Consider the following 25,392-nt stretch of genomic DNA (forward strand, 5'->3'; position numbering starts at 1 on the left):
AATATACTTGACGAAGGACAGGAAAAAATCAAGCAAATATGGAAGCAGGAAAAGTAAAACTCGAGGTAAAGAATAATTTAGTATTATTAACTGAGTTGATGACGTAAATTGGGCACCGTAAGGCGTTTAGAACTGAGAAAAAGCTGAGATCAGCCGTTCTGTTCAGTGTTTCATACTATTGACTATGACGTAGTTAAACTAAACGTTAAAATTACAAGTACACATTTCCCCCCCAAGCTTAAGACATTGCTCTAAGTCGGGCAACTGTTATTGACTGTTACGGCCGATGTCCAAAGGAAACATCCTACGCTCATTTTTTCTCAATTGTACATATCCAACAAGTTAACATGACAGTGAAACTTTCCTCCTAAGGCACAATAGAAAACTTCATGAGAGTAGGTAAGGTTAGGGGCTAACTAACGGTTGTATTTGCTGCTGTTAGTCTCTTTGGCTTAGCAGGTAAGTACATCCCAGCCGGCCTATATTTCCTATGCCTCCTGTTTAGTATTTAGGATCCTACAAAACTCCTATATTCGAGTAAAAATTCCAATATTTCCTATAAATAGTGTCCCAGGGTTTAAATAACAAATACAACGAGGGATTCCAATTACGTTATTTTAAAGGTTCATGTATGTCTTGGAAAGTTAGTTTTACCAAATTGTATTCTTTATGATATGTTGTAAAATAGTAATGCAACTCTTTTGAGTGATATACGACGGAATATTCCACTTGTCTCTCGCATTTCTTGGTATGTACACCTGCCCACTCCTATCCTGGGTGTAAGCTGGCATCTGTTTAAGAGTATAATAGTATAACACCAGGCACCAGTGCGACTAAATTTTTAGCTTTGGCGACCAAATCTTGGAAATTAGTCGCCAAATTGGCGCCACTACCACCAACTTAATAACACAGTGAAGGTAAAGATTTCTAAAAACTAGGGAATGGCCAACTTCTCCAATAAGTTTGTTTTAATTCTACCAAGTCCACAGGATGCCATTTTGGATGTAGGTACCATTTCACCCGTTAAAGACCCATTCTAGTGTCCCTTGTAGACAAAGGTGGCAAACACCAAATCTTTTACAGCCCCTGAAAAGGGAAGCATCTTGCGAATGAAAAAAAAAATTCTTTCATAAAATGTTTTTTCTTCTTGCCTATAAAATTAACATAGTTAGATATTCACATAGGTTTCAATTTTTGCTTTTGGGCATTTTGAGCTGTCTCATTAAAATAAATGATTAATAAAAAAGTGTTTTCAAAACATCCTCGTACAATAATTGGGGGTCGTCTTTTCATAAATTCCTTATGGATCCTAAAGTTGAGACGTTAAATATCCAATTCCTGAACACTAGTAGCAAAATTTTGTATTTTAAGTTTTGTATTGGAAAACCTATAAATTAGCTTATGGTGAGGCAATTTGTCCATGTTAAATAAACTTATCCTATCTTAACTTACTATATGTGTAAATTCAGAAAGAAAAAATAATAAAGTCTCGTGTCAGCTTTTAAATCTGATGGATGTTCTGCAATTTCTTTTAAAAAATATACGGACTTTCAGGATCAAAAGAAACCCAAGGACTCACAAAGAATAACATCTAGTATACCAGAGTGTGATTTAAACATTTCAAAGACTATAATGTTAACAGCCAAATTAGGAAATTGAAAGATGGAGCCTGTCCATAACTGTTTTCATAGTCAAACCCAAGCTATCTTAAAAGAAAAAAGTATTTCTTTTCCAGCAGGAAAACTGTATGGTGTTTTGGCATTAACCTTCCACTGCTCTCTTTATTTCTGTGAATCTCCTTGAAACACGTCTATCCTCAGCTCCCATCTTTTTTGTTTCATTTGACTAACGTCCTTTTTAATATCATTAAAAGGGCCAGGAAGAAGATAAAGGACAAGGACAAGAGAAATACTCTGTTGAAGACACAACAGGGACTGTTCAGCAGGTAATTTAGGATCATTGATGAGAAGGCCAAGCTCTATAATGAAAGGTCTTTAAGACAGATTATGAACTAAGTTTTCTCAATGAATATTTAATTTTATCTGGATGTCACATCTCTAAAGGTCTAAATGTACTCCACCTTTTGGAAAATGAATTATCTCCCACTCACCTCTTGAAATATCTTGATATCTGCTCAGCAATGTTAGGATCCTTTAGATGGATTATCTTTGTACGGTCAGGCATCCACATCAAAATGGCTGACAAATTGGCCTGGTAGATAAAGAGGTAGTCAACTACACTGTAAAGACTTCTTCATACAGCTCAATGAAATTCACCTGACATACATGTATACTGGTTTTAACTTAGTCATTGCTTCAATCAGAATTACATCTTACTTCCAAGGAATAAACATTTCTCCTTACATTTACAACAGATTACCTCGTTACCTCTACACTTCTCTGCTTATTTCACTCACATATTTTCTTTTGACTAACATCCTTTTTATACTGAACATTAGTAGCACTAGTAGCACAATTTTGTATTTTAAGTTTTGTATTGGAAAACCTATAAATTAGCTTATGGTGAGGCAATTTGTCCATGTTAAATAAACTTATCCTATCTTAACTTACTATATGTGTAAATTCAGAAAGAAAAAATAATAAAGTCTCGTGTCAGCTTTTAAATCTGATGGATGTTCTGCAATTTCTTTTAAAAAATATACGGACTTTCAGGATCAAAAGAAACCCAAGGACTCACAAAGAATAACATCTAGTATACCAGAGTGTGATTTAAACATTTCAAAGACTATAATGTTAACAGCCAAATTAGGAAATTGAAAGATGGAGCCTGTCCATAACTGTTTTCATAGTCAAACCCAAGCTATCTTAAAAGAAAAAAGTATTTCTTTTCCAGCAGGAAAACTGTATGGTGTTTTGGCATTAACCTTCCACTGCTCTCTTTATTTCTGTGAATCTCCTTGAAACACGTCTATCCTCAGCTCCCATCTTTTTTGTTTCATTTGACTAACGTCCTTTTTAAAATCATTAAAAGGGTCAGGAAGAAGATAAAGGACAAGGACAAGAGAAATACTCTGTTGAAGACACAACAGGGACTGTTCAGCAGGTAATTTAGGATCATTGATGAGAAAGCCAAGCTCTATAATGAAAGGTCTTTAAGACAGATTATGAACTAAGTTTTCTCAATGAATATTTAATTTTATCTGGATGTCACATCTCTAAAGGTCTAAATGTTCTCCACCTTTTGGAAAATGAATTATCTCCCACTCACCTCTTGAAATATCTTGATATCTGCTCAGCAATGTTAGGATCCTTTAGATGGATTATCTTTGTACAGTCAGGCATCCACATCAAAATGGCTGACAAATTGGCCTGGTAGATAAAGAGGTAGTCAACTACACTGTAAAGACTTCTTCATACAGCTCAATGAAATTCACCTGACATACATGTATACTGGTTTTAACTTAGTCATTGCTTCAATCAGAATTACATCTTACTTCCAAGGAATAAACATTTCTCCTTACATTTACAACAGATTACCTCGTTACCTCTACACTTCTCTGCTTATTTCACTCACATATTTTCTTTTGACTAACATACTTTTTATACTATTAAAAGGCTTATGGACAGAACACAAGGAACGAAAGAAGAACAAAGAAGACAGATGATAAAATTTCAAAGGTAAGGTAGAAGGATTCCTGATAAAAAGGTTTATTTATAAAATTCAGATTCTGACCCCTTTCCACATATGAGAGCTTTAAGTTTACAACTCACCCTACCCGCAAATTGAAAGTTTTATCATACAATTCTTTTACGTGGTCTTCAAAGCTTCAAAGTGAAGGACAACACAAGTTATAAACCTTTGTAGCTTAATTCATCGGAGGTTGGTCACATGGTCCCAAATAAGTAAACAATATTTGCTGTCATAATAAATTTACTGTAAAGCATGTAGTGGTCCTATAATGTTAACAGCCAAATTAGGAAATTGAAAGATGGAGCCTGTCCATAACTGTTTTCATAGTCAAACCCAAGCTATCTTAAAAGAAAAAAGTATTTCTTTTCCAGCAGGAAAACTGTATGGTGTTTTGGCATTAACCTTCCACTGCTCTCTTTATTTCTGTGAATCTCCTTGAAACACGTCTATCCTCAGCTCCCATCTTTTTTGTTTCATTTGACTAACGTCCTTTTTAAAATCATTAAAAGGGTCAGGAAGAAGATAAAGGACAAGGACAAGAGAAATACTCTGTTGGAGACACAACAGGGACTGTTCAGCAGGTAATTTAGGATCATTGATGAGAAAGCCAAGCTCTATAATGAAAGGTCTTTAAGACAGATTATGAACTAAGTTTTCTCAATGAATATTTAATTTTATCTGGATGTCACATCTCTAAAGGTCTAAATGTACTCCACCTTTTGGAAAATGAATTATCTCCCACTCACCTCTTGAAATATCTTGATATCTGCTCAGCAATGTTAGGATCCTTTAGATGGATTATCTTTGTACGGTCAGGCATCCACATCAAAATGGCTGACAAATTGGCCTGGTAGATAAAGAGGTAGTCAACTACACTGTAAAGACTTCTTCATACAGCTCAATGAAATTCACCTGACATACATGTATACTGGTTTTAACTTAGTCATTGCTTCAATCAGAATTACATCTTACTTCCAAGGAATAAACATTTCTCCTTACATTTACAACAGATTACCTCGTTACCTCTACACTTCTCTGCTTATTTCACTCACATATTTTCTTTTGACTAACATTCTTTTTATACTGAACATTAGTAGCACTAGTAGCACAATTTTTTATTTTAAGTTTTGTATTGGAAAACCTATAAATTAGCTTATGGTGAGGCAATTTGTCCATGTTAAATAAACTTATCCTATCTTAACTTACTATATGTGTAAATTCAGAAAGAAAAAATAATAAAGTCTCGTGTCAGCTTTTAAATCTGATGGATGTTCTGCAATTTCTTTTAAAAAATATACGGACTTTCAGGATCAAAAGAAACCCAAGGACTCACAAAGAATAACATCTAGTATACCAGAGTGTGATTTAAACATTTCAAAGACTATAATGTTAACAGCCAAATTAGGAAATTGAAAGATGGAGCCTGTCCATAACTGTTTTCATAGTCAAACCCAAGCTATCTTAAAAGAAAAAAGTATTTCTTTTCCAGCAGGAAAACTGTATGGTGTTTTGGCATTAACCTTCCACTGCTCTCTTTATTTCTGTGAATCTCCTTGAAACACGTCTATCCTTAGCTCCCATCTTTTTTGTTTCATTTGACTAACGTCCTTTTTAAAATCATTAAAAGGGTCAGGAAGAAGATAAAGGACAAGGACAAGAGAAATACTCTGTTGAAGAGACAACAGGGACTGTTCAGCAGGTAATTTAGGATCATTGATGAGAAAGCCAAGCTCTGCAATGAAAGGATCTTTAAGACAGATTATGAACTAAGTTTTCTCAATGAATATTTAATTTTATCTGGATGTCACATCTCTAAAGGTCTAAATGTTCTCCACCTTTTGGAAAATGAATTATCTCCCACTCACCTCTTGAAATATCTTGATATCTGCTCAGCAATGTTAGGATCCTTTAGATGGATTATCTTTGTACGGTCAGGCATCCACATCAAAATGGCTGACAAATTGGCCTGGTAGATAAAGAGGTAGTCAACTACACTGTAAAGACTTCTTCATACAGCTCAATGAAATTCACCTGACATACATGTATACTGGTTTTAACTTAGTCATTGCTTCAATCAGAATTACATCTTACTTCCAAGGAATAAACATTTCTCCTTACATTTACAACAGATTACCTCGTTACCTCTACACTTCTCTGCTTATTTCACTCACATATTTTCTTTTGACTAACATACTTTTTATACTATTAAAAGGCTTATGGACAGAACACAAGGAACGAAACAACCAGAAACTTTAGTATAAAGACAGATGATAAAATTTCAAAGGTAAGGTAGAAGGATTCCTGATAAAAAGGTTTATTTATAAAATTCAGATTCTGACCCCTTTCCACATATGAGAGCTTTAAGTTTACAACTCACCCTACCCGCAAATTGAAAGTTTTATCATACAATTCTTTTACGTGGTCTTCAAAGCTTCAAAGTGAAGGACAACACAAGTTATAAACCTTTGTAGCTTAATTCATCGGAGGTTGGTCACATGGTCCCAAATAAGTAAACAATATTTGCTGTCATAATAAATTTACTGTAAAGCATGTAGTGGTCCACTGCTGCTGCATTCTTTGATAACTTGTACAATAATTGGGGGTCATCTTTTCATAAATTCCTTACAGATCCTAAGGTTTAGATGTTAAATAACCAATTCTTGAACACAAGTAATACAAATTTGTATTTTAAGTTTTGTATTGGAAAACCTAGAAACTAGCCTATGGTGAGGCAATTTGTCCATGTTAGATAAACTTATCTTAACTATATGTGTAAATTCAGAGAAAAAATAATAAAATCTCATCTCAGCTTTTAAATTTGATGGATGTTCTGCAATTCTTTTGAAAATTATATGGACTTTCAGGATCAAAAGAAACCCAAGGACTTACAAAGTATTTATTTTCCAGCAGGAAAACTGTATTTGTTTATTTATTTGAGTGCTGATTTATCTGTGGGTAAGAAAATTTTGGGGAGAGAAAAATCAAATTTCCCAAAGATTATGCAAGACATGCTTGAGTTTCCAACTTAAGTCAATGCTTAAACACTACAAACCATGTGACTATATGGCTAAAAAGGTCCTTAGCCACATACACTTTGGAAAGTAACAATAAAAAAGGGTTTACATAACTCTCACTTATCATCCTGTCAAAAATCTGATTTTAAGCAAACCCTGATATACTTAACATTATAAGCAAAAAGCAGTATCTTCCAATGTCTTCTCGAGAAATGTAACAGGAAACTTGGCCTCTGACTATGACATGTCACAACTTCCAATAAATTTGACTTTCAACTTATTCTGTAACTATGTCTCTTTGTAAAACAATGTGACCAATATTCTATTCCTTACTGTTCACAGTTACTGCTACATGAATCAACAACCGGGAATCAACAAGGCCTAAGTGATGACCAAAGGTAAACAGCTTTTCAGCAGAATAGCAAGATAGTGAGTTACTATTTTTTCATTCAAAAGGAGACAGCATACTCTTTTGCACTGTATTTTTTTAAAAGTTGTGCAATTTTAGGGCTTTCATGCACTGGCTAATTTGTGTCTCACATACTGAATCTTGTCCAAATGGATATGTCGGAAAACCAGTATCTAAGGGGGTGTTCCCTCTCCACATCCATTTACAGAGCAATAACATGATGACAATGAGCTAGCAATGACTGGAAATGCTTTTGTTTGAAAGAAATTCGCATAAAAAAAAGTTAGGAGCAAATTGTTTTTGATAATTTTGCCTTTCATTGAGGTATGAAACTAACTTTTGAAAAATTTGCGTTAATTTGTGTAATGTGAATTTTCTTTTCGTTGTCAATGCACATTACGTATAGGTAATAGGATGATTTTAAGTGCAATTTGGTGTTAACCCTTTACACCCTACCATCAGTATGAATATTCTCAGTACTGTTCTCTATACATTTCCAACGGTGCAAGAAAATGAGCTGCGCGCTTGTTCGATTTTGAAATCACATGTATGATTTCAGGCCTAATTGTATAGCTGATCAGTTGATCTAATATTGTCAGCACAGCCATTATCCTCTTATTAATATCTGAAAACTGTTCAATCAGAGATTAATTTAGGATAGTCTAACTGAGGACTTTAGAAGTTGGAAAATAAGAGCTGATATTTGCTGTACTCTATATTCCCCAAACGACAATCCTTGAGCGTAGCTGCTGTTAATCCATTGGACGATTTTGCTTTCGTTCGATCGTACACGATACTTTGAAGTAGACAAACAACTGCTGTGGAAGGTTTACTCGCCATGATTCGTTTGATGCAAACCGGCATAGTCCAATGAAACGGTTTGACTGTTTTTTTGTTTTTGTTTTTCATCAACGAAAGAAATGGCTTCGCAAAAACCTCCTCTGCCGACGCAATTACGAGTTGATATTTGCCAATCCGTGAAAGTAGCTACCGTTCGAAGATGCTTATTCCATTTGATCACAGAAAAATACGTTGAGGCGGACGAACGACGACTACGCTCGAAGGTTTCCCATCATAATTTCTTTCATACGAACCAACATCTGAAATATCAGGCTCTTCTTCAAGCCAGTTGGCAACACGGCCGGTAAATCCTATTTAGAAACCAGTGTAGAATTCCGATTTTAATGCGCGAGACATACCAAATTCCGAAAGACACTTAATGCATCCTGCTTGAGTGCTTCCTTGAAAAAACGAAATCGAGCCTGACAACGTTACAATCACCAATTTGCCATTTTCCTCTAAGAGCGAAATGTTCAAATGACAAATTTGGCTTGTGATTGACAGCTGAAGCTTAACCGCACCAATCAGGAACTCTGTTCGTGGGCGAACGGGGTTTTGCTAAATAACAATCATCTCGGGCAGCTGTAATCTTCACTCCTCCACCCAACTCATTATTTTTGACCGTCGATCGGCCCCTTGGGTACAAATTTCTTTCTCTTCCTAGCCTTCCGCTGTCATTAAAACAAAAGATGCCAGCCTTTATTTTCGCTAAGAAAATACTGAGCACTCGCTCGCCAAAATTAGTGCGAGCTCGTGATCGTTTATCCGACCGGTAATGTTTGATTTTGAGTAAACGTGGACGGTGGGGGTTGAGGATGGGGAAAGGGTGAAAAGACCTTCAATTCCCCACTCTTACCCCTCTCCTTAGTTTTGACCATCCACTGCCATGAAAATAAAAGAAGGCGGCCTAATTTTCGTTCAGAAAATACTAAGCACTCGCTCGCCAAATTTACGCTTGCTATGCAGGCTAAAATCACGCCTGCTCCGCCGGTTAGCACCAAGCCGAAAAGAATGAGACGGATAAAGTATGATTGATTACACAATATTTGTCACGCAAGAGACTGCGTCATCAAACTGCGTTAGCCTTTGGTTTCAATTTTTAGCAAAATCAAGTGTTACTCTCGACTGAAATAAAGACTGCGCCAGGAATACCAAAGCATCCAGTGATTGTTTACAATAACTGAGTAGAAATCCGCCTTGCTAATTTAGACTTGAGATTAACTATTTTTTGTTCCCTCTCTACCACTTTTTAGGATTATATTTATCTCTTTAATTGACATACTTACACCAATTTCCAAAAGTGTAACCGGTTTAGGCTAAATAATATTTTTGAATTCTTGAATCATCTCAACGACGGTAGAACTTTGGATATGTAAGGTTGTAAAAATGCTAAGAATAAAGTGAAGATAAATTGAATGCGTAATACCCATCAATGCCACGAAGTAATCACACAGTGGTACCGTGTGATTACGAACAAAAATTATGAAAATCCCGGTTTGGTAAAACCGATCTGTGAAAGCTGATTATGGAAAGGGCTAACGAAAATATCTACATACATTTAAAATAACGAGACAGAACCCTACCTCACTTGTTACCTAAGTTGCAAAATCCTTCGCTACGTCCCTGCATACAAAGATATCACAACTCCTCTCTCAAACAAAATAATAAACGATGGTATATGCTCAACCATTTGAACTGTAACCTCAAAACGTGTCACGTCATGTCAGGTAAGCAGACGAACTAAAGTAACAGTATTACAGCGTGTATCTACCAAACGAAGACCGAAGACCGATGACCAAAAACCGAAGACCTTTTTTATGCCCGTTGAGGAACAGACTAAGCGTTTAAGCATGGGTCTTTGTTTTGTAGATTCAAGGAGTCTTTTCTACAAAACGAAGACCCCATTGAATTCGCATCAGTTGGCGTCCGACAAAGCGTTTAAGCGAGGGTCTTCGTTTTGTAGATTCACACGGTCTTTTCTACAAAACGAAGAACCCGTTGATTTCGCATCTGTTTCCACTGAGGAACGCTTTTCTGTGCGCGCCCAACGGATTGCGAGACTTGGGGTAATCTTATCAAATTTGTGCACTTTGTAGCGTGCCGAATAAAGTACGAGAATTGAGGCAATCATAGTTGACATCAACTCATAAGAACACGCCGTTGCAAATTGTAAGTACTTTCGTAGACCCACCTCGTAAAGGAAAAAATCATGCAATACTGAATCCCTTTTGTAAGCTCACTTGGCTTTGGGTGGGAAACAACCAACAAAACTTAGAAAAGTAGCCTTGGATGACTCAAAATATAGCGATAGTAGCACCTAGTTTTTGTCATAATCAAAGGTTTTTTCTTACACGAAACCTTGTCATTAACACCTTTTTGTAATCTCAAAAATGGTTCATTCTTTCGAATTAGCCGAAGTAGGGGAGAAGTAGCTGGAAATGTTTTTTGTAATCGACAATCAGGTCATGACTGTAAGAAGTCTTTAACCGACACCCTTACGCCGTTATAAGAGAAATTGAGTGTGAACTGCTTGTCTTAACCATTGAGTCCAAAAAAACCTCACAGACCCCTTCAACAGAACGATGAATATTGTGAAGAATTGCAAGTGCTTTTTTTTTGGATACAACAACCAGAGCTTGGTTTCGAACAAGAATACCTTTACTGGTGTATTGCAAGTAACTTAGAAACGCTTCTTGAGTCTTGATTTGCCATATATCTGGGGTTATTAGAGTTGTTCTTCCAAAACAGTTGGTTTCGGCGTTTGAAGAAAAACTCGCGCCTTTCTCTTCAGTCGTTAAAACTCACGAAATTGGGTTTTTCAATTTTGTGATCCTGCAAGAGGCAAGAACAATCGCGACGTTGTACAACTACAAATCCTAACAAAGATTGTGTGTTGGTCCAGCAAATCGAGAGGGCTCACAGACTAAAGGCCCAACTGGCGGTGAGCGAATTTTGATGCCTAGGTACTTTGTTAATTTAACAATGTGAGAATATTTATCACTGATTACTAATGATATTGAACAGCAGTCGCACACTTTATCTGGCACACACAAAAACTTTTAAATGATTTTCGCTACATGAAATTGTGTTATCTAAGACTAACTACAGATCTCGTACTCTATTTGGCGCGCACAGAAAAGGTACATGCCAATTACTATTCGGCACAGACCGAAATGCTGGAGATTTTCTCTTCTATTAACATTCTCTCTGAATGCTCTTGACTCGACATGAGGATATTAGCGCTGTTCTTAAAAATCTGTAATATGAGTCATGCGTCTGCTCACCTTGAGGCTTGCCTTGTTTAACATGACGTGACACGTTTTGAGTTTACTGTTCAAATGGTTTCTTTCAGACACTCTTATCTTATTTAGTTTTAGGGTAAGTTTTTGCCGTCTTTACATAGGGAAACAGCGTAGGATTTTGCAACTCTAGCAAAAAGATACGAAAAGTGTTCATATGCACTGTTTCGTAATTCAGTACGTAGATATTTTCGCAATCGCCTTTAAAAATTAGAAATCGCAGATCGATTTTAACAATAACGGAGTTTTAGAATTTTTGTTTCAACAACCGTGTGATTACGTAGGAAAGATAGATATTACGCGTTCATTTCATCTACCCTTTATTCTAATCAATTTCACAACCTGACAGGAGAAAAAAAATACACTCAGATAAGACGATCACTGTTGTCACAAAAAGTGAAGGAGGGGGGAAGAAAAACAGCTCAGTGTAGTTTAGGGAAGACGGATTTCTGCTCATTTATCGTATTCAACCACTGGGCGTTATGATGTTCCAGCCGCAATCTGTGTATTGGTCAAAAGTAACACTTGTTAATGTTGCGTGACAAACATTGAGTAACTTTGCATAATCAGTCATAATTCATGCGTTGTGTTGCTCGATTCGGCAGGCTTACAAGCTTGTTGTTCGCACGGCCTCGGCTTTTGTTCTTACTGAGTGTCGAAAAGCTTCGCAATTCTTTTTAAAAGCATATGTTTGCAAACCTTTTTTCGCTCCATAATGAACCGAAGGGATCATGTACATCCCAAAGTAATGTAATTTTACCGGTATTTACATTTCGCGGTGATACTTTTTGTTCATGACATTTCAGTTTCTATCACAGTTGTATCAGGGTTTTCTTGATGTGCAGTCCCGCCTGTTTTCCTCTTCTCTGCCCGATTTTTAATGGAAAAATAGATGGTAAGACTCCGAAGGTTTTTCCTCGGAAATAAACATTAAATACTCAAATCGCATCACACGCTCAAAGTCAATATATAAATTTGTTAGGGTTACCAGTTAATCGCGTGCAACCAAAAGCTATTACTAAAATGCGAGGAAAAATTACCAAAAGTATCTCTACATTTAAATAAATGCTAAAACTGACCGTTTAGAAGCTAAAACGAACGAATTTCTTGCATTTAGGAGACCTGGACGTTAGATTCACCATGCTAGAATCGTTCTTTAGATGAGTTCACAGCCAGAAACTGATAGCATAGCGTTGTGTTGAAAATTCTGAAAGGTGAATAATTCAAACACAAAATCTTCAATTGAATAGTACCATTAGGTCACATCAACACTTAGAATAATATTTACCGGTCCAAATAAGAGGTCAGATGTTGCAAAGGCCCGCTAGAAGTCTGCAAGTTCAGTTTTTATTTTCCAACCATAGTCTGTAGGCATGAACTGAAACCCAAAACACCAAAACGAAACGACCGAAACGAACAACTGATAGAAGCGAAACCGCCGAACGACCAAAACGAAACGATCTAAATGAAACATACGTAACGAGCGATTCCGGGGAAATTCAGTTGCCTGTCGATTGCCATCGGCTTGGCGTAACGCGTCGAGGAAATTTTAATTTAAAAAAAATAATAATAATAAAAAATGAATACCGTTATCTGTTTCTTCCTATTCTTTCCATATATGCTTTGGTATTCGATATCGCTAGCGTTCCGTCCTAGAAACTACATACTTGTGTAAGATTATAGTTTCAACTGCTCGCGTGGTGGGAAAAAAAATAATCAGTTTCTTGAGACGGTGTCACAGCGGATTTGGACCCCCCCGTCCAAATCCGCTAGCGGATATGGACCCCCCTTCGCAGATTTGGACCCCCTACCAAACTTTCCTTTTTAAGCATCCTTTGCATCATATTTGGTAACTAATTCTATTTGCAAGCTTTTTGTCGATGTTCTTCTCAATCACAACACAACATTCCACAATGAAGGTAAAAAAAAAAAAAAACCGGCCATTTCGTTCCAATTCTACCGTATTTGTTATAGCGACTCGTACAGTATACACAAGAATTAGATGTGAACAAACTACTGCATTCGAACTATTGAAATAGTTACAATAAATCTTTGCTTCTTCTGATGCGAATCAACATTGGTACGAAACGTCATAACAATAGTGGAGACTATTGCGTCCAGTCATAAAAATAACTCAGTCTGATTTTCTAAAATAATAACATTAAACAGTTTCTGAAGAAGAACGAAGAAACTACTCCTACTACAAGCCGTTCGTAAAGCCTATGATTAGTAAAATGTTTCTATTCTGAACTATTGGAACTCTCAGCCTATTTTCAGATGCAAATCAACTTTAATGTCTACGTCTTAATTAAAGTGGAGACTATTACATCGAACTCAATCTTATTTTCTAATTTTAACGATTATTAACTGTTGAGGGATCCGAAATAACACCTTAACAATCACGAAGACGTCTTGAGTCCGGCGATCTGCAGACAATGCAGAGCCACTCGCCCTCCGGGGCAGTCTTAAATCTCTCGAAGCTCATGTGTAACCATTCCTCGCACAACTCGCACTGTACCATGTCGTCCCAACAATCGGGCATTGAACAATGACAAAATAAATTAGTGTCACAAGTTTATCTCTTATTGAATCTAGCGGTGTTCGACTATCGCGGAAAAGGTTAAAAAACGACCTCTCTCCTGACATTAAACTAAATTCTTTCTTATTTTCCCTTGGTCAAAAGAAACATCCGACGGGATGCCAGTTCGTATGCATTAACGATACGCATGTTTTGAATTAAAAACATACTTTAGTGCGCACTGGAACGTAAAGTATCATCCATTTTTACTCGAACGTTAAGGATGATGTTTTCACTCAGTTTTGTTGGGGGGTCCAAATCTAGGGGGGTCCAAAATCTGCTGGGACACCGGGCTTGATATTTTAAAACCTTAAATGCGAGAGAATGTCTGAAGTGAAATCATCATTTTCCTCGACATTTCATCCTTCACTCGTCTCGATCGTTGTGGTGGTTTTGTTTTAGTCATTACGGTCGTTTCTTTTTGGTCGTTTCGCCTGTTTCATTTCGGTCGTTTCGTTGTGTTGTTTCGGGCTTTGGTACTTGCCTAGTCCGTATCACTTATGCGAATCTAACTCAAAGCTACTAAATTCTGTCGCTTTTAAGTATTAACTTTCCATTATTTCCGCATTTATTATTCCGTCAACATATTTACTTTTAATTTGAGCTCCACTGAAAAGATCCACTTTGAATCGGACAGAATGGAAAGAGAAAACAAAAATTTAACAACTTATTTCAGACTTATACATGAACTTACTGTACGGTTTCGTTCTGCCACGAACTGGAAATAAAAGGTTTTCCCTAAAGTTTTGTGGCTTTCGGGATGTGTACGGTCATTTTCACACAGAGCAATGATCACCTCGGCCCATCATCGAAAGACAAAAGGTTTGCAAACATACGAGTTTGAGAGAAGTTAGGAGGCGTCGTCGTCCACAAGTAACAAACATCCACACTTGCCAGTAAGTTACGGTGTTTTAGAAGCGTAACAAGAAGCGTAGAAGAAAATATCAAAGGAAAACATAAGAAAAAACCGCTATCTTGCAAATTAAACAGAAGAAAATTGAAACATACCTAGAAATCTGTAAAAGGAAACAAAACTGGAGAAAAGGAAAACCCCAGAATTTTCCAGCACAAAGCTTATTCGAGTAGGACAATCTCTCAGATTTCAAGGAGTAATTTGCATGAATAACGGTGGCTGGCGTGCAGCCGACTCCTGGACTTACAAAGGTTTTCCGCAAACACGAGTAACCTCGAACGAACGAGCATGTTTCCGCGCCAAATGGAAGCTAATTTATCTATCATCCTTCAAATATTTTGGCAAATTACGAGAAAAAAATGTTTACGAACAACTAACCGTGGGTTGTTCACTTCTCAGTGTTCTCTAGTACGATTTTATTGAAAAACAAATATGTCTACTCTTTATGTCCACCTGATAAACGAAGACTTACCGTACTGGACGTAGAGCTTGAAATTAGGGAATATCATTTGGGGCATATCCTCCATTATGATCCATGAAATGTTTTTGCTCCCACGCGACTGATCTAAACGCATCACGTTAACGAAAACTGGTAATACTCCCCACTACCATAAGTCTTCATCTAAAATTTAAGTCAAGACGAGAGAGCGTTTTATGGTTGTTACAGAAGAAGGGAAATATTTACTTGTTCATGAAGTCTTAACAGAGAACACTCAAAAGAAAACATCCCACGCAATAAACAATAGGCTGTTCGTAAAAATATTTTCACGCGCGTTCCAAAGTATTTGAAGGATAAGAAACACAGTAACCTCTGTTTTGCTTGGGTATTTGTCCTTAGCCATCATCTGTTCCTCGAACCTTCCTTATTTCCTTATCATAAATTTGTTTCGTTCCTTAAATTTTGCCCCTGAAAGTCTTTGAAAGGGAACGTTGATATCAATGAAAAATATCTGTTCTTCATTATAAACAGTACACCTTTTGCTGTTCATTTACGCAAAATACACATTCATTTACGTCAATGGTTGAAACTATATGTAATACCTTCATTAGCACTTCCATGAACTTTATTAACGCGAACGAACTTTCAAGAACGCTATTTGCATATGTACTAACATTCAATAGCATCAACGGATGAACAATTACACCTTTGGACTATCAAAGATAAAAACTATACTTTCAATCTCGCGCAATGGTCAATCATTAACACCAATAGAAATTCAATTGCGTAGTATAATTGCCATATAGTTTCAACTGTTGACGTAAATGAATGTATATTTTACGTAAACGAACAGCAAAAGGTGTACATCTAAAACATAAAAAAATGAAAAAATTTGTTGTTTTCATCGTAAAAGTCATTGAAATTGAAAAATTGAAACAACAATAACAGTACAAGCAACAAAGCTACGATCGAACATGTCATGCGCGGGTGATTTTCCGAAAACTTTGGAGCATGAACTGGCGTAAAAATTTCAATGTTATTGTCAAAAGAAAAAAAAAATCGAATTCCCTCGCTCCCAGAGTATTCCTTCTACCGGCCCTCAAGGCGTTCTAAAGAGTGTTAACAGGTTAACTTCATACTTTATCGCTGTAAACGCACTTTATCAAAGGTTCAATGCATCGTTGAAAAGTCCGTGTTTTATCCAAGGCATGATAATTAAAAAGGTATTGCTTTTGTGTTTCACAGTCTGATCATCAGAATATCATCTGAAACCAATCTTTCGATAGACCTTGGTACTTTTACGTTTGCTCTATCGACATTGCGTGGACGAAACTTGGCCTGTCTTTTTCTTGTAGCGTTTTTTTTTTTCATTTTGAAATATGCATGTTAAGACATGTGGGACATCTGTTTGAAATTTTTGTTTGAAATCTCTTTTAGCAGTAATGGGTTCCTGTTTGGGATTTCGCGGCATATAACCACGTTCAAACATTCAAGCGTCAAGGATGTCACGCAGAAGAACCAAGCACCTCCAAACACTACAAAAAGTGTGTCATATGATAGACCTTCTTCATCGCAAAACGACCTACCTGACTTTGAAGATAGTGATGCAGATAGTGATGAAGAAGGTAAACATAATGGCCTCTTATTATCATTCTAGCTGATATAAAAATTCCTCAAACTCCTTTAAGTCGTATCCTTATGTGGTAGCGTTTAAACTTCAAAGTATGACAAGTGATAGATGGTTGCCCTTATTCGATGGTATTACTCGTTTAAACATGAAAACTTACCGATCATGCCAAGCTTTCTGGAGTGGAGAAGGTTTGAACAACTTGAGATGTAACCCAAAGTCTCTCTCTTTAGACTCATCAAGCCATTTACAGGGGCCAAAACTCTTGACGTGTTTTATCGTAGCCCTTAATTTCCCGCCGAAACATCTCTAAATCAGCGCTTTTGTAAACGTTAATCATCCTTTCCCTAAAACCACAAAAAATCGTAGTTCTAACTTTGCCCCTCATAGAATTCCATATTGAGTTCCATCCTTCGTTGAAAGTTGAATCAGCAACGCATCCTCTTGATATTGGAACAATATCCTTTTCCAACCGCGGAACGGCTATACATTAGGGTAATCACCTTAATTCTAAGGTCTGAGGTTCGATTCGTCCTGGGCACTCCAAGATTTTTCATCGGTTTACGTTAGCGCCAAGACGAAAAAACATCTTTATGGTATTGTTATCAAAATCATGTCGCAGTGGTTATTTATTATTATAACCTGCCTTCATCTGATATTATGAGTTTTTTTTCCTTCTTTCATAAATCGCGGTATTTAAAATGTATATAATACAGGGTGACCACATGATACAGTGCTGCTTAATACAGCTTCCACTGTAGTAGAAGGGAAATTTATTATTAGATTTTGGAAGTTGAATAGTTCCAACGTCATCATTGATTTTTAAGGGTAGCTACTGAGAAAATGATGACATGGCCTCTTTGATTTTTAGCTCCTCATCAGCCTTACATTATTGCGGGGGAGGACGGTGCCTCTTCTAGCGAGGACTCTGTAGTTGACGAGGATTCAGGTAATCATGTAACTATGTTATCTAAGGAAAATCCCCTCCAAAAAGGCTGAGACATTTAATTTATTCTTTGATAAAAAAACGAGGAAAGTGCCCTATAGATGTGTCTTCGTCGACAATTGAATGAAGATTGCATCCTCGCTCTTAGGAATGGAGCAACATTCTTTTCTAGATAATGTACATCAGGGTGATCACCGACAATTCTAGGCTTCTTTTAAAAGGGGAATTTTCATCACGTTGCCTTGACAATATGATTGTCGAGCACGGAGTCCAGAATTCTTCTAGTAGAGTCCAAGGCCTAAGAATCAAAAATTTCTTGGAGAAATTGGCTCAAAATATCTGCGTAGAAATGACTGGTGGCGCTATAAGTGACCGTTCAATGTAGGTGGATGACAATTTAAATAGGCTGTTCGGAAATTTTAGTAATCGGAGGGGGGGGAGGGGAATTTGGGGACTTTGAAAGCCGACCCGTTAATACAGGGTGACCACATGATACAGTGCTGCTTAATACAGCTTCAACTGTAGTTACATGATTGTAGAAGGAAAATTTGTTATTAGATTTTGGAAGTTGAATAGTTCCAACGTCATCATTGATTTTTAAGGGTAGCTATTGAGAAAATGATGACATGGCTTCTTTGATTTTTAGCTCCTCATCAGCCTTACATTATTGCGGGGGAGGACGGTGCCTCTTCTAGCGAGGACTCTGTAGTTGACGAGGATTCAGGTAATCATGTAACTATGTTATCTAAGGAAAATCCCCTCCAAAAAGGCTGAGACATTTAATTTATTCTTTGATAAAAAAACGAGGAAAGTGCCCTATAGATGTGTCTTCGTCGACAATTGAATGAAGATTGCATCCTCGCTCTTAGGAATGGAGCAACATTCTTTTCTAGATAATGTACATTAGGGTGATCACCGACAATTCTAGGCTTCTTTTAAAAGGGGAATTTTCATCACGTTGCCTTGGAAATATGATTGTTGAGCACGGAATCTAGAATTCTTTTAGTAGATTCCAATGCCTAAGATTCAAACGTTTCTCGGAGAAATTGGCTCAAAATATCTGCGTAAAAATACCCCTGCGTAAAAAATGAATGGTGCCATAGGTCAACGAGATATGTGATACCCAACTACAACGTTACATGTCGTAAGAAATCATTACAAATTTGATGAAGAGCCTCAAGTGGCCGAAAATTGAAACATATTTAGTATTCGAAATATAAGAGATGGTAGAGGATAGAGCGCGGAATTCTAAGGTCTGAGGTTTGATTCGTCCTGGACACTCCAAGATATTTCTTCGCTTTACGTTAGCGAGAAGACGAAAAAACAACTTTATGGTATTGTTATCAAAATCATGTCGCAGTGGTTATTTATAATTATAACCTGCCTTCATCTAAATTATGAGTTTGTTTGCCTTCTTTCAAAAATCGCGGTATTTAAAATGTATATCATTTTCATTGTTTATTACAGGGTACCTTGCCTCATCGTCCTCTTCTTCATCGTCCTCTCCTAGCGAGGACTCTGAAGTTGACGAGGATTCAGGTAATCATATAACTATGGTATCTAAGGAAAATCCCCTCCAAAAAGGCTGAGACATTTAATTTATTCTTTGATAAAAAAACGAGGAAAGTGCCTTCTAGATGCGTCTTCGTCGACAGTTGAATGAAGATTGCATCCTCGCTCTTAGGAATGGAGCAACATTCTTTTCTAGATAATGTACATCAGGGTGATCACCGACAATTCTAAGTTTCTTTTAAAAGGGGAATTTCCATCACGTTGCCTTGGAAATATGATTGTTGAGCACGGAATCTAGAATTCTTCCAGTAGAGTCCAATGCCTAAGATTCAAACGTTTCTCGGAGAAATTGGCTCAAAATATCTGCGTAAAAATACCCCTGCGTAAAAAATGAATAGTGCCATGGGTCAATGAGATATGTAATACCCAACTAAAAAGTTACATGTCGTAAGAAATCATTACAAATTTGATGAAGAGCCTCAAGTGGCCGAAAATTGAAACATATTTAGTATTCAAAATATAAGAGATGGTAGGGGATAGAGCGCAGAATTCTAAGGTCTGAGGTTTAATTCGTCCTAGGCACTCCAAGATTTTTCTTCGGTTTACGTTAGCGACAAGACAAAAAAACATCTTTATGGTATTGTTATCAAAATCATGTCGCAGTGTCCTTGTAAGCAGTTCATAGGGAATTAGGAGCAATTAGGTGTACATGTATTCATTGTAATCCTACCAAAAAAACTGGTAGAAATATCCTACTCAATTCCCTGGTAAGGGATGAGGAAATGTCATTGAAAGAAGCTTAAGTCGATCCCCTATAGCTATCTTCAAAACCTTGCACAGTTATTAAACAGCCGCTATTTGATATTATGAGTTTGCTTACCTTCATAACTCGTGGTATTTCATTGTTCATTACAGAGCACTTTTCAACATCGGACTTTGAAGATAGGCTATCACGTAAGCATGTAACTACGGTATCTAAGGAAAATCCCCTCCAAAAAGGCTGAGACATTTAATTTATTCTTTGATAAGAAACGAGGAAAGTGCCCTATAGATGTGTCTTCGTCGACAGTTGAATGAAGATTGCATCCTCGCTCTTAGGAATGGAGCAACATTTCTTTCTAGATAATGTACATCAGGGTGATCACCGACAATTCTAGGCTTCTTTTAAAAGGGGAATTTCCATCACGTTGCCTTGGAAATATGATTGTTGAGCACGGAATCTAGAATTCTTCTAGTATTGTTATCAAAATCATGTCGCAGTGTCCTGTAAGCAGTTCATAGGGAATTAGAAGCAATTAGGTGTACATGTATTCATTGTAATCCTACCAAAAAAACTGGTATAAATATCCCACTCAATTCCCCAGTAAGGGATGAGGAAATGTCATTGAAAGAAGCTTAAGTCGATCCCCTATAGCTATCTTCAAAACCTTGCACAGTTATTAAACAGCCGCTATTTAAAATTATGAGTTTGCTTACCTTCATAACTCGTGGTATTTAAAATGTATCATTTTCATTGTTCATTACAGAGATCTTGTTAACATTGGTTATTGGAGATGAGCAATTAGGTAATCATGTAACTATGATATCTAAGGAAAATCCCCTCCAAAAAGGCTGAGACATTTAATTTATTCTTTGATAAAAAAAACGAGGAAAGTGCCTTCTAGCTATTTTATTTTGTGAGTTTGCTTGCCTTCTTTCATAACTCGTGGTATTTAAAATTTATCATTTTCATTGTTCATTACAGCGGAATTATCAGCATTGCTCAATGGAGGTGAGCCATCAGGTAATCATGTAACTATGGTATCTAAGTCTTCGTCGACAGTTGAATGAAGATTCCATCCTCGCTCTTAGGATTGGAGCAACATTCCTTTTTAGATAATGTACATCAAGGTGATCACCGACAATTTTCGGTGAATTTTCATCACGTTGCCTTGACAATATGATTGTCGAGCACGGAGTCCAGAATTCTTCTGGTAGAGTCCAAGGCCTAAGAATCAAAAATTTCTTGGAGAAATTGGCTCAAAATATCTGCGTAAAAATGACTGGTGGCGCTTTAAGTGACCGTTCAATGTAGGTGGATGACAATTTAAATAGGCTGTTCGGAAATTTTAGGGGGGAAGGGGGGAAGGGGAATTTGGGGACTTTGAAAGCCGACCCGTTAATACAGGGTGACCACATGATACAGTGCTGCTTAATACAGCTTCCACTGTAGTTACATGATTGTAGAAGGGAAATTTGTTATTAGATTTTGGAAGTTAAATAGTTCCAACGTCATCATTGATTTTTAAGGGTAGCTACTAAGAAAATGATGACATGGCTTCTTTGATTTTTAGCTCCTCATCAGCCTTACATTATTGCGGGGGAGGACGGTGCCTCTTCTAGCGAGGACTCTGTAGTTGACGAGGATTCAGGTAATCATGTAACTATGTTTTCTAAGGAAAATCCCCTCCAAAAAGGCTGAGACATTTAATTTATTCTTTGATAAGAAACGAGGAAAGTGCCTTCTAGATGTGTCTTGGTCGACAATTGAATGAAGATTGCATCCTCGCTCTTAGGAATGGAGCAACATTCTTTTCTAGATAATGTACATCAGGGTGATCACCGACAATTCTAAGCTTCTTTTAAAAGGGGAATTTCCATCACGTTGCCTTGACAATATGATTGTCGAGCACGGAGTCCAGAATTCTTCTAGTAGAGTCCAAGGCCTAAGAATCAAAAATTTCTTGGAGAAATTGGCTCAAAATATCTGCGTAAAAATGACTGGTGGCGCTATAAGTGACCGTTCAATGTAGGTGGATGACAATTTAAATAGGCTGTTCGGAAATTTTAGTAATCAGAGGGGGGGGAGAGGGAATTTGGGGACTTTGAAAGCCGACCCGTTAATACAGGGTGACCACATGATACAGTGCTACTTAATACAGCTTCCACTGTAGTTACATGATTGTAGAAGGGAAATTTGTTATTAGATCTTGGAAGTTGAATAGTTCCAACGTCATCATTGATTTTTAAGGGTAGCTACTGAGAAAATGATGACATGGCTTCTTTGATTTTTAGCTCCTCATCAGCCTTACATTATTGCGGGGGAGGACGGTGCCTCTTCTAGCGAGGACTCTGGAGTTGACGAGGATTCAGGTAATCATGTAACTATGTTATCTAAGGAAAATCCCCTCCAAAAAGGCTGAGACATTTAATTTATTCTTTGATAAGAAACGAGGAAAGTGCCTTCTAGAAGTCTCTTGGTCGACAATTGAATGAAGATTGCATCCTCGCTCTTAGGAATGGAGCAACATTCTTTTCTAGATAATGTACATCAGGGTGATCACCGACAATTCTAAGCTTCTTTTAAAAGGGGAATTTCCATCATGTTGCCTTGACAATATGATTGTCGAGCACGTAGTCCAGAATTCTTCTAGTAGAGTCCAAGGCCTAAGAATCAAAAATTTCTTGGAGAAATTGGCTCAAAATATCTGCGTAAAAATGACTGGTGGCGCTATAAGTGACCGTTCAATGTAGGTGGATGACAATTTAAATAGGCTGTTCGGAAATTTTAGTAATCAGAGGGGGGGGGGGGGGAGAGGGAATTTGGGGACTTTGAAAGCCGACCCGTTAATACAGGGTGACCACATGATACAGTGCTGCTTAATACAGCTTCCACTGTAGTTACATGATTGTAGAAGGGAAATTTGTTATTAGATCTTGGAAGTTGAATAGTTCCAACGTCATCATTGATTTTTAAGGGTAGCTACTGAGAAAATGATGACATGGCTTCTTTGATTTTTAGCTCCTCATCAGCCTTACATTATTGCGGGGGAGGACGGTGCCTCTTCTAGCGAGGACTCTGGAGTTGACGAGGATTCAGGTAATCATGTAACTATGTTATCTAAGGAAAATCCCCTCCAAAAAGGCTGAGACATTTAATTTATTCTTTGATAAGAAACGAGGAAAGTGCCTTCTAGAAGTCTCTTGGTCGACAATTGAATGAAGATTGCATCCTCGCTCTTAGGAATGGAGCAACATTCTTTTCTAGATAATGTACATCAGGGTGATCACCGACAATTCTAAGCTTCTTTTAAAAGGGGAATTTCCATCATGTTGCCTTGACAATATGATTGTCGAGCACGGAGTCCAGAATTCTTCTAGTAGAGTCCAAGGCCTAAGAATCAAAAATTTCTTGGAGAAATTGGCTCAAAATATCTGCGTAAAAATGACTGGTGGCGCTATAAGTGACCGTTCAATGTAGGTGGATGACAATTTAAATAGGCTGTTCGGAAATTTTAGTAATCAGAGGGGGGGGGGGAGAGGGAATTTGGGGACTTTGAAAGCCGACCCGTTAATACAGGGTGACCACATGATACAGTGCTGCTTAATACAGCTTCCACTGTAGTTACATGATTGTAGAAGGGAAATTTGTTATTAGATCTTGGAAGTTGAATAGTTCCAACGTCATCATTGATTTTTAAGGGTAGCTACTGAGAAAATGATGACATGGCTTCTTTGATTTTTAGCTCCTCATCAGCCTTACATTATCGCGGGGGAGGACGGTGCCTCTTCTAGCGAGGACTCTGGAGTTGACGAGGATTCAGGTAATCATGTAACTATGTTATCTAAGGAAAATCCCCTCCAAAAAGGCTGAGACATTTAATTTATTCTTTGATAAGAAACGAGGAAAGTGCCTTCTAGATGTGTCTTGGTCGACAATAGAATGAAGATTGCATCCTCGCTCTTAGGAATGGAGCAACATTCTTTTCTAGATAATGTACATCAGGGTGATCACCGACAATTCTAAGCTTCTTTTAAAAGGGGAATTTCCATCACGTTGCCTTGACAATATGATTGTCGAGCACGGAGTCCAGAATTCTTCTAGTAGAGTCCAAGGCCTAAGAATCAAAAATTTCTTGGAGAAATTGGCTCAAAATATCTGCGTAAAAATGACTGGTGGCGCTATAAGTGACCGTTCAATGTAGGTGGATGACAATTTAAATAGGCTGTTCGGAAATTTTAGTAATCGGAGGGGGGGGGAGGGGAATTTGGGGACTTTGAAAGCCGACCCGTTAATACAGGGTGACCACATGATACAGTGCTACTTAATACAGCTTCCACTGTAGTTACATGATTGTAGAAGGGAAATTTGTTATTAGATCTTGGAAGTTGAATAGTTCCAACGTCATCATTGATTTTTAAGGGTAGCTACTGAGAAAATGATGACATGGCTTCTTTGATTTTTAGCTCCTGACGGTGCTGACGATGAAGGTGAATGGTTTCAGGATTGCCTTAGTAGATTCGAAATTCTTAAGCAGGCGAAGTAGTGTTAACAAAATTAGAATATAAAGTTCATTACTTACCTACTGGGAACATTTGCGACAGCTTATGTTGCCATGTAAGCCTAATTGTCAAGTTGATATTGTGGGAGGCATATATTAGAGTGACTTAAAAGGATATTTTAAATCCGTGAAAGCCTTTTTTTCTTTTTTTTTTTTTTGCGAACTCCTCGCGGAAGCTCCTTTTTAATGTTATAACAAGACTCAAATTGTACATGTGTAAATTTAATTTTCCTGATGCTTCAACCTGTGAGCACTTCTTAAAGCTTGACAAGATATGACAAAATAAGAAGTGTGGTGTTTGCGGCGACCAAAAAAAAAATCTAGATTCTCAAGTTCCAAGGGGCGTCGATCCAAAACGCGGTTAACGAGGCGCATGTTAGGGACTATTTTACGGATCGAGATAACAAACCAAAGTTGACTGTTTGCATGAATCTTTATTCTTGAAAAGTAATCAACCGCGAACCACAATCAACGATGAAATATAACGATCAATTACACAATCAATCAATCTATCGATCGTAAACTGAAACAAAAATACAACGAAGCTCTATCAATCTAATGAAATGTCCCGGAATGCATAATCAAAGAATTGCGTGTAAAGAACTGGGTCTAAACGTCGATAAAGAGATTAAAAATGACAAAGAGCAGTGAAAATAAAACAGTACAAAGTACAAAAGTTCCGATACAAATTTGCTAGAATTTTAGGTGGCTGGATAACAGCCCATTGTTCCTATCTAGATGGTGGGCGTTCACTTGCATTTGGTACAATTTGGCCTTTAGATATTAAATCAATCGCGAATACGGCAATACAACGGAATATCTGTTCGTATATTAACGTCCAAC

At 37.3% G+C, this 25,392-nt stretch overlaps 1 protein-coding gene and 3 long non-coding RNA genes across 9 annotated transcripts; 1 reads left to right on the plus strand and 3 right to left on the minus strand.

Annotated features, from left to right (window-relative positions):
• Positions 1–25,392, plus strand: LOC136279827 (protein starmaker-like). Of its 6 annotated transcripts, none has more exons than XM_066164142.1 (18): positions 14–65; positions 1,874–1,945; positions 2,992–3,063; positions 3,576–3,638; positions 4,161–4,232; positions 5,279–5,350; positions 5,864–5,935; positions 7,008–7,063; positions 16,581–16,768; positions 17,642–17,719; positions 18,363–18,440; positions 19,184–19,255; positions 20,144–20,182; positions 20,755–20,793; positions 20,973–21,011; positions 21,562–21,639; positions 23,734–23,811; positions 24,455–25,392. In XM_066164142.1, exons 1-18 carry the CDS (start codon positions 39–41, stop codon positions 24,532–24,534), a joined length of 1,275 nt encoding a protein of 424 aa, XP_066020239.1. In that variant the 5' UTR covers positions 14–38; the 3' UTR covers positions 24,535–25,392. The 6 variants fall into 6 exon arrangements, with proteins under 6 accessions (XP_066020244.1, XP_066020239.1, XP_066020240.1 ...); XM_066164143.1 differs by having other exon boundaries at positions 16,584–16,768; XM_066164145.1 differs by lacking the exons at positions 3,576–3,638; positions 4,161–4,232.
• Positions 37–3,559, minus strand: LOC136279831 (uncharacterized). Its single transcript, XR_010717017.1, has 3 exons — positions 3,229–3,559; positions 2,111–2,211; positions 37–1,086 (listed from the first exon to the last, which is right to left on the minus strand). It is a non-coding gene; the product is annotated as an uncharacterized lncRNA (long non-coding RNA).
• On the minus strand, positions 4,167–8,371 carry LOC136279832 (uncharacterized). The gene is made up of 3 exons (XR_010717018.1): positions 8,274–8,371; positions 5,517–5,617; positions 4,167–4,498 (listed from the first exon to the last, which is right to left on the minus strand). It is a non-coding gene; the product is annotated as an uncharacterized lncRNA (long non-coding RNA).
• LOC136279833 (uncharacterized) lies at positions 11,626–12,591 on the minus strand. Its single transcript, XR_010717019.1, has 3 exons — positions 12,502–12,591; positions 12,293–12,420; positions 11,626–11,714 (listed from the first exon to the last, which is right to left on the minus strand). It is a non-coding gene; the product is annotated as an uncharacterized lncRNA (long non-coding RNA).

This window comes from Pocillopora verrucosa, chromosome 3 (genome assembly GCF_036669915.1).
Source record: "Pocillopora verrucosa isolate sample1 chromosome 3, ASM3666991v2, whole genome shotgun sequence".
NCBI classification, from domain to species: domain Eukaryota; kingdom Metazoa; phylum Cnidaria; class Anthozoa; order Scleractinia; family Pocilloporidae; genus Pocillopora; species Pocillopora verrucosa.